The following is a 16,002-nucleotide window of genomic DNA, read 5'->3' as shown; positions in this document are numbered from 1 at the left end:
CTGTATTTAAAGAAAGGAGGTAGCATCGATGTGTAACACTTTTTGAAAAGTAAGTGTTTGTAGATACCAAATTTCAAATTATGTGGAAAAACAGATAAACAATAGGTACCCCAGAGGTGCTCTGTTTCTGTGGGTACGTGTGCCTAATAAGTGAAGGCTCCATAGAAACTTGTGTTGCCCAGATTCATGCAGGGAACACAGGCATTTGCTATACCTTATGATTTAAAAATGCAACTTTTTCACGCTGAGTCTACTTGCATGCTTCTTAAAAACTACATAAATAAGAAAATGCAACTGTTCACAACTGTAAGACAAAGCAGCAGTGTTTGTCAGCAACCAATCATCAAAAAATAGCAGTTTTGAATAGCAGTTATTTAAAAACTTGTTGACAATGTTTTTATCCAGGTCATTATATTAAGACAGATTTCTTATTGGTGATAGATATTTCATATTTTAGTGCAGTAGGTTCATTCACTATTAAATGTTTGTATTTCACCTGTTTCTGATTAGTAGTGGAATAAAGGTCAGAAACCTAGTATAACAAATTGGAGTTTCTGTCACTTCCTTGCAGTCAGCAGGGTCAAAACCCTGTAACTATTGATGAGATGGCTACCCATGTGTTTTTTGTCTTGCCTGTGATTTTTGCAGTGAAATTTTCTGTTCTTTAACCCTGATTAATTTTATTTGATAAAAAGACTTCGGGTACCTACACGTGGAGACTGTTGTGTTTAAATTCCTGAAGAATTTTGAAAATAAACTAGATTATTTGTCCAGCAAATGTTGAACAGCTATCTTGAATTGTCACTAGCTTGAAGGTCAGTCTGCATTTACAGTATAAACTGTGGGGTAAAAACCACAGAGGATTGTGAAACCAAACTCTCAGGAAATGTAGAAACATGGTGGCTTATTATCATGTTGCCTAAACACCTTCACTATTTACTGTCAGGTAAGCTTGTGCTGGCTTTTTCCTGATGCTAAAAATGCATTGTGTTATTAGGTGTTGGAATAATCTGTTTTGGGACAGCATTGTATTAGCCTTGAGTCAAATATATTTGCAGCCTGGCCTCAGAATGTTACATTTCACCTCTGCCTTTCTGTTCATCAACTAGACTTTCTACTGTTTTCCACCCGCAGTCAACTGCGCTGAGATCAAGTAAGGCTGTTAAAAATCCAGTTTGAATAGAACAGCTGTATAGCCAAATGAACATATAAGCATTCTGCTGAATAGATGTTGTTTTACTGCTTTCAATTAATGTGTTGTTTAGTACTGTTCTTTTAGTTTCAGAGTTAAGACAAGCATGTCTGGTATCCAATAAAGAACGGAGATTTATTTTTTTAATTTCACTTACAGAGGTGAAAAACTTGATAAATCTACATTGGTTTAAAATATGGATCAAGATGTTGGGAAAAATCTTACCTGCTTAGATAGCATTGTTTAGAGTAATGGGAATAATTCAAGTGGTGGCAAGTCCTGTTTCATCTTTTTTTCATGGGGAATGTGAATGTGTTTGTACATACATTTAGGATGAAATGCTTTAAGTCAACCAGGAAGTAGAAAACATAGACTTACTATTTGTTTCATTTTCTTAGACTTCTGAAAACATGATAGGCAGGTGTCTCTACTCAACCCTGATTAAATTAGAATATCCTAATTTGTCTTACTGCATCTCTGTTACTATAAATTAAATGTATTTTTGAAAACAAGTCTGCTAGAGTTTTAATTGACATGCAGAAAAAATAAAAGTGACAAATACTTGGAAAAAAATATTACAGGTGAGTGGTCTCCAGATAATTGCAGTTTTATAGTGTACACAGAAATGACTACTTGTATATAATGTTATGTAAACGATCCTGCCTCCACTATTTGAGTTCTTTTGAATTTTTGAATTTTCATAGAATTACTGAGTCTTTGTCTTTTCCTGGAAGTGACACAGAAAAATGTAACACTTCAGGATATTTTGCAGGCTTAGTGAAGGTCGTATGTGCAATCTTTATCCATGGCATACCTCAGCTATGATGGGTATTTTAATTCAGATAGTAGCAATATTTGTGACTTTTTGGAATTGGACCTTGTATCGCTGCCACACATCAGGTGAGAGGCTGTCAGTATTCCCAATGATTAGATGAGGGCTGGGGCTCACTTCTCCGTTCCAGCACAGGCTTGCCTGCAGCTCTTTCACACCGTCTGTACGTTGCTGGGGACCTGGGACCTGTTTTGGTGTGACCTCTTCTTCACAGAGGTGACTACATCATGAAAAGTCCCCCTTCTCCTATTTGAATTTCTGAAACAGGGGAAACCTACTCCGGTCAGACCCCTTTTTCATCCACTGTCCCCCTGAATTATCCATTATCCCCCTGATTTATCCACTGTCTCCACACATGAAACCATCCTGCATGTCTGGTGAGAGCAAAGGCTACCGCTGACTTTCGATCTGGAAAGCTGAGTTGCTGGTGTCTCAAGACCTTCCCTCTGGGAGGAAAAAAATAAGGTTGCATTATCCCATTTCTGGAAAGGCAATGGCAGGATAGGGAAGGGAAAAACAGACAGGCAGAGCAGGGTTGAACCGAGTTGTTGCAGGCAGAAACTGGGTGCAAGGGATGAGTATCATGAGTAGCACAGTTGTATCCACACCTTGAAGTGATACTTGAAATTTTAGTATGTTTTTAAATTCACAGAGCCAAGTTGTTACCAAGTTGTTATATCATCTGTTATTGCTGTCTTAACATAAGCCTCCTCTAGATAAATTTGAGTATTTTTCAAACATACCTGGGGTTTGGGTTGGAAAAAACGATCAACATTTTCTGCTGCAGTTTGGTGTGTTGACAACCGATTTCAGGTGACGGCCACTGCATCTGAAGTGCTTAGTTCTCCAGATCTTCCATTCCAGCATGTACAGATGAAATGCAATTTCAACCCTTCTGTGAGAGTGGCAATATGAAATGTTAATGCGAGGCTGTACATGAAGTCTTTTTTACCTGCCCTCTGTTGCTCGTCCTTCTCTTCCCCGGGCTGGAGCAAAAATACCAATCCTGAACACGGTTTTGTTTGTCGTTTGTGGGCTTCGGTTTTGCTGTTTTTTTCCTCAGGGCGCTGTCGCCACCTTGTGGCAGTGGCCAAAGCCAGCAAGAAATGCTGTGTGACCTGCCTCAGCCGCTGGGAGATGTCACGAGTGAGGTGGACGTGGGATGCACATGGGGGAGTGCGTGGGTCTTGTTCGATGCTTCACCTCTATGCAACACTCGAAAGTTTGTTAACGTGGGATTTCTGATAAAAGCGCCCCATCCCGTGCGCACACCACCAACGACAGAGTTGGTGGTAGTCTTTGTTCTCTTTCTTGCTGTGTTTATTTTCTAAAGTGGGCGAACATCCTAACTGCTGTCCATGCTGAGACCCAGATTTTGAAAACACACTGTAAAGTCCTCAGCCTTTAGGAAGATCTGCAGTAGCACAACCCTGACAGACCAGCCACCTAAACAGTAAATCAGCCTAAGTACGTGCCACAATGCAGCTTTCAACAAACAAGATTTTGAGCAAAAAGACTAGGAAGTCTTGTTCAGATCTTGTTATCCATGTTTCTTTTTTCTCGAAACTAAATACTTGAAATAGTTCATGAAAGTAGTGCAATAACCCTGTGAAGTGGTATTCAGTTTGTCCTAGCCCCAGAGTGCAAACCTGGTATTATTGTTGCTAAAGCATTCTAAAAGCTGAAGTATGAATATCCTGTAACGTAGACAGAATGCTTGAAAGGTTAGATATAGTTCTACTAAGCAAACTCTTTTGGACTCCAGTTAAAATTCTGAGGGTTGGTTGTTTGTTTATTTTTATTGGAACTCAGAGCAATCCATAAAAATCCAACACCGAGTTTTTTATGTAATGCTAAAATGCTAAGAAGTTCACACTTGGAATTTGCCTACATTGCTCACAATTAAGCCTGCTTAATTTAGGGAAAAATAAGCAAGGTATGTATTTTGTATGTATTTTCTGTTGTCATAACTAGATTAAAATAATCCAAGCCCTTGGTTTGTGAGAGAAATACCTTTAGCTTCAATTAATTTACAAGATAATTATATTTTAAAAATAAATATGAGAAAGCTGGTTTAGGTTTAAATTCTCCTAGCCAAAAATAAAATATTAAATATTAAAAGTTAGCTCTAACTGGGATCTTCCTGAAGTGAACACCACATGCTGATGCTGTCAGGCTAGGTGGAAAAGAAAAGGAGGAAGATGTTGCTCCTCTGTTAAGACAGCCAGTCTCATCTGGAGCAGCCTAAAGTGCTGATCTCCCACGTGTGCTTCAGTTATGAAAATGTCACCATAGGTGGGGGAAACAAGTGCTGAAAACCTTCCCTCTAAGGCTGCCGTAAACGATGAGCTCTTACGTTTGTTTGGATATTCAGAACTGATTTCTCAGCACTTGTTCAGTACAGTCTTAGTTAATATTTTCCCAAAACACATCCTGTTCTTGCAAGTACTTTTCCAGATTCTTAATGTGGCTTCATTCTGAGCCTTAGGCAAATAATAAACTGATTTTAAACCAATTTGGAACATGGAGAAATCAATATGGTTCTTTGAATGAACACCACATAATTAGGTACATCTGGCTTGTGAATGTAAACTATAGCTAAACTGAATTTTTAAAGAGCAAAGTCTGCTTAGGTTTAATATCCATTTAAATCTGTCTTTTAATCTCTTAATTAAACTTGAGCTAAAAGGAGATTATTCTCATAGTTTGGTATTTTTTAGTTTCGTTTGATTTGAAATTTTATCTAGCTAAGATTGCATTTGATATGCAAGTGGTGTTTTGACTGTTTGCATGATGAATGGCTTTGGCATCTAAAAGAAAACGAGCATAGTTTGATTGTTACGCATTAGCAAAATACTTGGATTGTTTGCTTGGGACTGGAACACAGCCCTCGCAAACCAAGACACATGTGTTTTCCCATATGGACACTGCTTTTATACGAACAAAAACCTTCCTTTTTTAAGGTAATATTCTGTTTTCTGTTCTGTCAGCATGACTGCCGTACCCTTTCTTAAAAAAGAAGAAAAATGTACCTTATTAGCCATACACTCCAGTAGCACTGTTTAAAACATACTGTATTTAACACTGGTTCAGGCACTTTGTTTTCAAGTTCTTTTTGATTTTTAGCTATGTGATATTAAATTTTATGGTTTGAATTAAAATACCCTTTTAAATTAAAATTGTTTCAGTACTGTATTTTGGTGCATAAGCATCTGGTAATACCTTGTTTCCTACATGTTGGTGTGAGTGGATCTGGTGTAAGTATCTCTTCTTATGGCCTGTGGTAACACTGTCAGTCTCTGTGTGGCACGTTGACTTCACACTTATCTGGCGAATCTGTGATGCTTTTGTGTAATTTCTGTTTCTGAGGCATGTTCTTTTCACCTTCGTGTTTCTGGCATTCTGCCCTTCAGATTTCTTCTCAGACCTTTCTTTTGTTTTTGTAAAGGCTGCAATGTCATATAATAACACAACCATTTCATAAGAGTTCTATCATAAACTATCGCTGGGGAACTTATTTTTCTATGTGACAACACTAGCTCAGATCTGCCGTACTCTTTACCAGACTGGAGGATTACACCTTCCTACCTCTCTTCATGCAAGTCTCTTTGTCACAGTCTCCTTCGCTTCAATGTGGCCTTTTGCTTGGCATAGCTATGTTGGCAGTGGAAGTCTGTGTGTGCTCCTTTTAAAGGAAAAACTAAAATAATTAGTGAAATTTTTGGTATCTGGATGAACAGTGCTATAAGCCTGTATCAGTACCTGTTGCAGTCCTTGGTGCAAAGCCCTCAAAAGACAGCTGACCTTGACTGTCTTTAACTGCTGTCATATCCTTTATGAACTCCTGAACGTTCAGCAACCACCATTGATTATCGCCTATTTGTGGACAGCAGCTAAGTCATGGAATGTTATTTGGGCATGTTTGCTCTTGAGAAATTGTTTTTTACTTGCTCCTGCACTGAAACTTGTCCTCAGTAACTGGTAACTGCTGGATAAATAAGCTATTGTAAGTTGAAGTTATTATTAGTGGTCTTGTACAATATGACATCTATGCTCAAGGGAACAGAATTAAATCAGAATTCATTGTATTGCTCTGTGTGTGAATTTGCAGAGTCATTTTGAAAGAAAAAAGGTGAGCCAGTAAAACCCAGTCTGAGCTGCGAGCAGCCCAAGCAGTGTGCTGTTTTGTGACAAATATGTTCATCTTGAGGCCAAAGGTCAGGATCAGTCTAAGGCTGCATCCCAGTCCTGTGCTGAGCCTGTGCTGTGGCTGAAACGTCCGACAACTAGTGGCAGATTCAGATAAAGCTTATAATGAAAACTGTGTTTTGAGGCTACATTAAGATGTTTCCTCATCTCTTAACCACACAGCATTTGAGTGGAGGCAACAACAACTTAGAAACAACTCTTGCTGCTATTTGGAAACCAATAATCTCAGCATGTTCGTAACAGACATGGGTTTGAAAGATGCAAACTTCACAGCAGTCTTAACGGTTGGCAAGGTGGTTACTGTTTTGTTGTCTTCTCGAGCTGTCAGCTCTGAAAATACGTAGACGTGATTGTGGGTGTTGCAGGGATGAACATTGTGAACCGTACAGATGAGACTGAAGGGACTTAAAAATTTCATAGCAAAATTATTTTCAGTATTAAGCAGGTTCAACTTTATGAAGCCTTTTGTGCAAGTATCTTCCTACCCTCTCTCTATTTTCTGTCTCGGGGAGAAGAGCTGAGGTGAGGAGCCTCAGTAAGGCACGTTTTACTGCATCTGTATGGAAACCAGGATCTGTCCCATACATGCTGCTTCTTCCTATCCCTAACCTGGTGGGCTCATTGTGAACCTGTTTGTCTTATTCTGCTGCTTATTCTGCCAGTTTGTGATCAGAAAGAAGGTATTCAGACATTACAGCTTGCCCTGTGGTGAAGCCTTATGTGTTACTTACTGAGTCTGAAGGCCGCACCAGCAGTGTGGTGTGGGTTTGTATGATACTAGGTTTGCCCTAAATTGCTCTTGCCATTTAGAGATGAAAGAATGAACAGGTCACAATAAATCACTAGCAGGGTGGAGAATGGATGCTGAACAGGAGTGTATAGAAACAGGTGATAGGGACAGCACAGGGGAGGAGGGAGAATGGGATGAAGTGCTGGATGCCAAGCATGGTGTAGAAGCTGTTGAAGGATCACTTGATCCTCCGGGGATGGACCTTTTATAATTCCTTAGTCGCATGGTAGAAACATACTCCAGAGTATCATTTGTGGGTCTGCCCAATAGGTGGAAGCATTGTGAGTGCTTCAACAAGTACCACAAGAACCATCTGAATTGGTCTGAAGTCTGTTGTACAAAGGGGACAAAATGAATTAACAATAAGGAACAGCAAGCAGCGATGATCAGGACAAAACCAGGAGTACCCATGTTTTTCAGATCTGGCTTATAGATAAACCTGCTCATGTTTTGGCTTGTTTTATCTCTCTAGCTTTCAATGGACTGAATTTTCCTAAGATGAAAACAGTACCTGGTACGTGGTTTACGCATGTAAAGATAAATTGAAAATTCTGCACCGTAGATAACTGAGATGTTAGGGTTGTGCTCGTAAATGAAAACACTGAAGTCTGAAAACAGTATTTCTGGCATCAGTCAAAAGCTAAGCACAGTCTAGATTATCTTGATACATGTGTGTGATACAGTAATAAAGATAATAAAACAAACAGAAATCCTGAGTAAAGTCTGGCTACAGCAACAACAGGTAAACTGTTGTACCTAATCCTTTTAGTTACAGAACTGTATAAATACTGCCATTAAAATCACACAGCTAATCAATAGTCCTCTTTTACTGTAAAATAATATTAAACCCCAAATTAACAAAATTGCCTCAGAGTTGGGATTTGGTTTTGCTGCACTCACACTACACAGCGCCTGTTGCACTCTCTTTTGCAATAATGGAAGTAACACAACTACAGATGGTGTTGCTCTACTTCTGAGTTAGGAAATAACATTAAAATAGTCTCTTCATTTGCTAATTTGAATGTCTGTGTGTAACTGTTTAACACCAGAAAACCTGTAATATTTCTTCTTTTTCTGTGACTCTGTGCCCCTCCCTGCACAGCTCTCCTCTCTGTGTGCTCCATCATGCACATGTGATGTCTGCATGTGGCAGCAGCACAAACAGCAGGTTTGGCACCTGGGAGGATGCCTGGCAGGTGGATTTCTGCATCCCAGGAGATGGACAGTGCTGGAGGAGGCAGGAGCTCCTTGCTTTGTGCTGCAAGATCTCAGTGCTCTGTAGGTATGCCAAAGAGCTCATCCACTAGTCTAAATTAATAGGGAAGGGCTAGAAAACAACATCTCTTGTTTCATAAACATGTGCATCTTGAAACTCAGAGCAGTTATGATTTGCTTGCCTGAAAAAAAGGTTGTAGTGGTACTGGCTGAGATGCAGAATAGGAACAATGGAGCAAGTCAAGGGCATGCTTCTATGTTGTCTTTGACTGCTTACTCAATCAGGAACTTCCATAGAAAAGATCTTTCTGGTAAAACCTACAAGCTAACAAGGCACCCCGTGCAGAAGAGGTAGGTACAGTTAATTTCTTCATGCTATTGCAGTGTGGCTTCCAGGCTTTTGAATTTAACAGTTTGTCCTGTGTTTTCCATGAACTGTTATCCTGTACCTTTTTTCTGAGGGACTCTTAAAGCATCTTGTTGCCCTTCTGATATGGCAGCATGTTTGGAGATTCTGCAAGTGCGTGCAAACAATACACGTTGTACTTGTTTCTGCTCAGGAGATCTTAGATTGAAATATAACAATCTTACGTCTTGTTCCCTTTCAGGACATTAGCTTGAGAAAAACTCAAGTATTTGAGAATTGGTGAAATCCATTTATAGTGACGGCTGTATCACATCATTTCTCATTACATTTTGCAAATGGTACATATGAAGAAATAACACTTGTCAGTGCTTCAGGACAATATGCAAAGTCTCTTTGTCCTGTGTGAAATCTTGCATTATATACCTGTAATTCTCAGCTATTGAAGATTATCAGTTTAAAATTTGTGAACCAAAACCCCTTTTATCAGAAATAGGTACAACTTGTTAGAGCTACAGAAGAGAGATGGCATGAGCTTTCCTTATATTACTGCACTGTTGCTGAATGACAAAGTTTACATAATCCCTAGGTTATACATTTAAGTATGGTATGTTTGAGTTTATTCCATGAAAACAGCTTATTGAAGAGCTCTGTTTGTAGCAGTACTGTGAAAGTCAGCGAGGAGTTGAAGCTGAGGTTGGACCTTATTTTAATCGTTTAAAGATTTGCAGTCCATTCAATGTGACATTCTGGAAGAGCAGAAGTTATTACCAGACGACTTTAGTTATGTTAACCAAACACGGGGAGGTGTTTTTTAAAAAAAAACCCATGAATATGTAATGTCTGAAGTGTTACATTACCACTTCCTTCTCTGGAACTGTTCTAGGGCTACGCAGGTTTCTGTCGTTGTAGTTTTTGCTTGTTTGTTGGTTGGTTTGGGTTTTGGGTTTTTTTTCGTTGTTTTGGTTTTTTGTTTTCTTGTTGTTCTTGTTTTCCGTAGGAGATTTATTCTTGTGTCTGTGGCAGCTGCCTTCTCTTTGAAGCATACTTTTAATGTAGTCATGCTGGTTCCTCCTTTTTGTGAACCAAAACATTACAGCCTTTTTTGACATTTTACCACTGACCTTCAGAATCTTCTTGGCAGTAATTTTAGCACCTTTTTTGGGCTGCTATGATTTTTATTATTTATTTTAAATATTTATAAAAGATGTAATAGGGTTTGCCACCTCTGTATCTAGTAAGAAAATGCTTCTGTAAACAGAGCTGTCCTAGCGTGCACCGAGACACAAAACATGGGCCAGGTTTTGCGCTGGGCTGGGGACGTGCTGACACAGCTACCTGTCCTTTCACAATGCCCCGTGTGTTGCTGTAGCAAGCCAAGGCCTGGCTACAGCCTGTTCTTTTTGTGGCAACCCTGCCTTAGTGTTAGCAGAAATGAGGACCATTTACAAATGATGAGCAAACAAAACAAACCCAAGTTTTTTGTTCAGTAAAACCAGAAGATTTTTGTCTCAGCAGAGAAGGGTATAAAGGGTGCTACTTCACTGTACCCCCATGTCTTATCCAGCTCCATGGCTTTTAGACTTTTAGCCACTAAAACTTAGTATGTAAACCCGTTTTTGTGTGTGTGCCACACAAAAGACTTTATTTTTCATCTGGGAATTCTGGCCTTCCCTCTGTGACAGCATCTGTCCAAATGTGTGGTGGGTTTTAAGCCCTTCGTTTTAGGAAGTTACTTTTCCCTAAGAGAATCTACCCTGTGAAATTAAACTGTATCTACTGATTTTACTTTCAGAGTTTTTGTCATTCTTTGTTTCGTCCTTCCTGCTACATATCGCATGCACAGTTTACAAAGAAAGAGGGTCTTCTTAAGCTTCCAGGCTGTTTACTTGTCAGGGGATGAAAAGTCAGTCTGCATGCTTCAATAACTGGCTCTTTCCCACAGGTGAGGTAATATCATCCCTTACCTGGGCTCATGTGTTGTCCATGGACTCTGTTTAATTTTTACGTGCTTTATTCTGCTACTTTTACTGGCCTTCTAAATAAAAGTATTGCAGTTCATAGGGTGCAGACTCTGAAGAATGTCATTATGTCCTCATGACTGAAAGCCATTACAAGTCGCTGCTTAACCTAGGATCAGAAAATTACCTACCTAAACATGCTTTGGCCTGGTTAGGGTCTCTACAGCCAATGCATATGTTTTTAAGAAGCATAACAACCAAAATGAAACATTAAAAAATTATGTCTCAAATGTACATTGAGACACTGTAAGCAGGAGGAACAGGGCTGAGTGAGGAGATGTGATCTTGAACCTGTAGGGAACAATTATATCAAAATCATTAGGTTTTTGGTATCTGTCCAGAGATGCCTCAAGTTTCTGAGAGATTTGAGAAATCTTAATTTGCAGAACTTGCTGATGTTTAACCACAGGGCTCATTATCTCACTGTGTCTGTCGTCTTAAAATAACAAAAGGCATCCATCTACTGTGTAAATCTGTCCATGCAGGGCTCTTAATACTGTTTTATATTCTGGCTATTTTCTGTCTCTACCAACATGCGCTTTGATTGAAGGACCCCAAAGGCCATTGCAGTTCATCCTGACTAACACTATGTTTCTTCCTGTTCCTCCTCTATTTTGTGTGTGGGTTTTGAGAGGTCTCAATCTACTAAACAGTAATTACCCCAAATTACCCCCAAACCAGTTTGGTTTTTATTTTTGGTTGGTTGGTTGGGTTCTTTTTTTGTGTGTATTTTTTTTGGTTGTTGTGGGTTTGTTTGTTTGTTTGTTTGTTTTGGGGGGGTTATTTGTTTGTTTGTTTGTTTTGTTGGGTTTTAGTGTTCATTTTGTTTTTAAAGTGAAAATGTGGCTTCTTTAGCTAGTCTGGTGTTGTAATTACTTTTTCTTCTGTGATACTGCTTAGGGTAATACTCACTTCTATCCTCTGTGCTTTGAAAAACGTAGCTGCTGTGCTTTGCCACACCACAGGAGATGATGAGGCCTGTAGAAGACAGACAGCTTCTCAAAGAATGTCCTTAAGGGACTCATGATGTTGTGCATATTGCAAGATAAAAATTTGCCAGTGTCACCAAGAGCCTTTAGCTAAAATGAGATCTGTCTGTCAGAGGTATGAGAGAAGTACACGGCAAAGGACAGTCACTCAAAATAGGACAAAAGTTGCTCAGATTCTGAAGTATTATCTATCCCAGTCCCCAGTGCAACTTTGCCATGGCTGAAGAATTCATACCGCCCTTCCTGACTTTGTACCTTTTACTGATGAGACCAGCCTACCTGCTTACGGTGTTCCCATAAGCTTTAATGAATACGGCTGAATGTTAAAATCTGAAATGCTTAATTTTTTTTCCCCTATGTGACCCAATTTTGTGCAGCTGACATCTTTGGCTCTTTCTGACTTCATCTTGAAATACACTTATTTCTACTTGACTCCAGTAATAGACTTCATAACTGTTAATAGCTGTTAATAGTGTTAGTTCCATGAAGACCCTGACAGCCCTTGAGGCACGTGCATTTAACCCCGTGAGGGGGAGGCAGGTAGGAATTTGGTTGTATGTCCAAGCTGGCAGTGCCATCAGGACTTCTCCTGAGAGATCACGCCTCTGCTTTTCTCTGACACTCACGTTTCCACTGAGGTTTTGTCCGCTGTGCTAAAAATATATTAAATGAATAAGTTGGAAAAGATTATTCCTTTTGACAGTGATTTTACTGGAGGCTGTGCCAGTCAGAAGAAAGGCTTGCAAATAATTCCCCCTGATTTTTCTGTGATGGTGTGTATGATACATGGAAGTTGGAGGGTGGCTGAAAAAGATCCCTGTTCTCTTATGGTGCTGTAAAACAACGTCATGTAATAGTTAAAAATCATGTTGGTTTGTTGGGGTTTTTGTTGTTGTTTTGTTTGTTTATTTTCCCTAGGACACAAGGGGGTCTGTAACAAAAAGAAATCAAATAGTTTTTCCAAGACAGAAAAGTGAATTGCTCCTTTCAGGGTATATGGCACCGTGCACTGAGCATAAGAGAAAGAAAAAAAAAAAAAATAATTATTTAGCTTAAGCTACTTGAAAGAAAGCTGCTGCTTCTCATGATTTAAGCATGTATTTAGTCATCCTGTATTAGTCAGTGTAATTATGGAGGCTACAGAACTAATTCCAGATAGTAACCAGTGTTGAAATCTACAATTTAGGCTTAAAAAAATAGTTGATTTAAATAAGATTTTCCTGCAAGTTGAGAGAGCCCCAATCTGATTGTCATTTACCACAATCAGACGCTGCTCTGCACGCAGGGCTTTTTTGGTCTCCCTGCTCGCTTTCTCATACCACGTTGGCAAGCTGCAACAAGTGAAACTCCACCCTTCCGACAGACGGGGGAGAATAAAATTCATAAACGGCGACTGCTGGCAAGTGAAATTAGAGTTTCTCTGAAGGTGCTGGTTTTCCAGACAGTCTCTGGTGTGCAGCTTAGAAAGGGGCGGGATCCTTTTCAAGTAGCTTAGTTGTGATTTGCTGAATTCATAGACTTTTCCCCTTAAAATCCCAGCCCCCTCTTTTTTTTTTTTTGGTTTCTGAGAAGTTGACTTGTGGCCGCTTGTCTGCAAGCGCGTCAGCTGTAATCGGGTCCCCCGTGCCTTGTGCCGACACCATGAGTTCGGAGGCTGATGAACCCAAGGAAGGTATGGTTTTTAACTGTTTTCACAGGAAACGTCCGTGCTTGCGTCTCCAGCACCGCGTTTGTGAGCCTGGAGGAGAGTTTCTGCTTGCTTTTGTGTTTGACTCTTCAAAGGGGAGGGAAAACTGCCTTGGCAAAGCCGTCCAAAGCCTTGCTGATTTCTCGGGATATGAAATTACTGAAGTGTTGGCACCTGGGGATGTTGGTCTGTCTCACACCTGGAATGTTGATAAGTGAAAGAAAAAACAGTGTTTCAAAACACTGGTGGAAGAATATTGAAAGAGGAAGAATTTTGGTTTAGTTTGGAAGCACTGTATTTTTCAGCAGAAGAGGAAGTTGCATGGGGAGAAGTGAAAGGTCATTATTTTGGGAGTAAGCCTGATGCCGCTCACTTCCCTCTCTGAACGATTGTGCAGGCGTGTGTGTGTGTGTGTGTGTGTGTGTTAAAGCTGAGAGGAGTGTGCCAAAGCTACAGGGTTTCATTTACTGCTTCAGGAGTGGAACGTGTGGAGGAGCTGGAAGTGCTCCAACAAAAATACAATCATTCCCTAGTGTTGATTGGGGGGGGGTGCGAGCCAGAGTAGGACAGTAGGGAGCAAGTGGGGGAGGAGGAGGGCAATTTCCTGAAAGTGCCTATACACAAAAGAGCATTTATACAGAAGAGGGAACAGGGCAGTCGTGGGGTTATACACTGGATTTCTTAGAATTGATGTTTCATGCTTACAAATAGCCCTTAGGGAGATTCAAACTTACAGAGATCTAGTCTGCCTCAGAAAAAAATAATTGAAAAGAAAAAAACAAGCATAACAGGTAAGCAAGCAGTAAGGCAGCCTAAGCATTTTATATTTGGTGAAAACAAGAAATTTTCAGAAGATTTTAATGTTTTTTTTCACTCATACTCTGTACAACTTACTCACTTGAAGAATAACATTACTAGGGACCACTGCCTGCTTACTTGCATAAAAAGTGTTTTGCTGATTTGCAGAAAAGTCAGCTTGGACTGAATCAAACTTCATGCCAATAATGCTGATAGAACCTGGTTAGTAATGAAGCATGATGGATTGTTTTGAGAAGATTTACAAGGATACTCTATGTTTTCTTTTTCATCTTCTCCTTGAATGAACAGATGAAGAAAAGACAGCTTTTGGTTTGTTTGTTTGTTTGTTTGTTTTCCCGAAAAGACTCTGTAGGATAGATTTATTGAAAAACAGAACTGAAAAAAAATTCTGTACAGAAACTGTTTGAAAAACAGAATATGTGAATAAGAATATGTCAATGTGAGCAGGCTCCCTGAGTTTTATAGCAGGACTGATCAGCATGCATGCCAGAGCATGAAAGATCCTCTGGTTTGTATACAGGAAGCTCTAGACAGTTTTACCAAGTTGGCTATACTTGAAATGTAAATTTCCTTGTGTAAAGAAACCTCTTGCCTCCTTAGATGACTCAGATTTTTAAAATCCTCTGGAAATATTTTTGCCTTTCTGTGCATTTCTATTGAAACAGTTTGAGATGCCAGGATCTTCATGCTGAAGAAAGCATTTGGAGCAGGTGGCTGAGACAGAAAAGGAAGAGTAGCTTTTGGCTTAGTTATTTTTAGCTGCGAAAATATTTGAGTTTTGCCATCCTATGATTTTGATAGGTTAGACTGGAAAATAAATAACAGTAGCCATTGTTACTACTTACAGATATCACTGAGAAGGTTTTTCAGTCAGTCTGTAAATGTATTCCTGGTCATATACTCTCATCCGTAAAAGAATAATTTAGAAGATACATGAGAAAAGGGAGTTTAGTGTATATGTGGATAAAGACTGGGATTAACAGGTGAATACAGAGAGCTGCAGCATTTATACTACTTTGCCTAGTCTGATTGAACATGGTATGAAAGATCGCTGATCAAAATACTGAAAAATACAAGCAAATACCTGTGTATTTGTAGTGGTTCAATGTATGTGGCATAAAACAGGCATTCATAGTCTTTCAGCTTACTGGCTCTGTTTCATCAAGAAACTGTGCTTTTTGCATAAGGAAAATTGATGCTTCACAAATTTAAACTGAATTTGGGGCTCAGGCTTTTGACGCTGGGGATATATAACCTTTTAAGTGGTTGATTTTTCCTTTAGGCACAAAACTGAATGTCACTCTCTGACTTACCCAAAAATTATGACGCCCAGACAGGGAACTAATAGGTCTGTGACTAATTATCGAAGGGGCAGAGGGCACATTTGGACAATTATAAAACAGTTGTTGTACCAAATTCTGTACATTTCAAGGCCAAAGCTAGCAATGAAAGTATAAAGTGAGAGAAGGAGAAAACTACAGGAAAAAGGTTCTTTTATTGTTGTTTGTAAGCAAAGGCAGAATTTTCTGTTTTCCTCAAAGCAGAGATGCTCAGGTGCCCAGGGGAGCATCACTGGCCAGGAGCTAGTGAAGGGATATGTGAGGACCTCCGAAATTCAGCTGTAGCTTCTAAGCATGACTCTCGGATCACCTGTTGGAAGATGAGCCTGGAAGAAAATGAGGGTTGAGGGCAGTAACAGCATCAAACATCATATCTGTTCGGATAGTTACCTGATGCTGAAGTGAGCAATACTTAACTTCCAGTTACTTTATGCAAGTAATTGCGGTACTTGGAGAACACTGGGGTGTCTATAAGAGAGGCTTTAATGGGTTAATGTATATTGTTTTTAAAATCTGCATTAAAAAAATCAATGTTTAACTATGG

At 39.5% G+C, this 16,002-nt stretch overlaps 1 protein-coding gene across 2 annotated transcripts in view; it reads left to right on the top strand.

Annotated features, from left to right (window-relative positions):
• TNFAIP8 (TNF alpha induced protein 8) overlaps positions 1-16,002 on the top strand; it is a 61,586-nt gene that overhangs the window by 27,510 nt on the left and 18,074 nt on the right. The window contains exon 1 of one of the 2 annotated variants that reach the window (XM_005506221.3): positions 12,974-13,284. The exons of the other annotated variant lie outside the window; for it this stretch is intronic. Coding sequence (XP_005506278.1) covers positions 13,254-13,284 — 31 coding nt within the window. The 5' untranslated portion in view covers positions 12,974-13,253. Of the gene's footprint in view, positions 1-12,973; positions 13,285-16,002 lie in introns of those variants that run through there. 2 annotated transcript variants of the gene reach the window in all.

This window comes from Columba livia, chromosome Z (assembly GCF_036013475.1).
Source record: "Columba livia isolate bColLiv1 breed racing homer chromosome Z, bColLiv1.pat.W.v2, whole genome shotgun sequence".
Classification (NCBI taxonomy): Eukaryota; Metazoa; Chordata; class Aves; order Columbiformes; family Columbidae; genus Columba; species Columba livia.
Note: the sequence above shows the minus strand (reverse complement) of the source record. Positions and strands in the feature narration are given on the sequence as shown.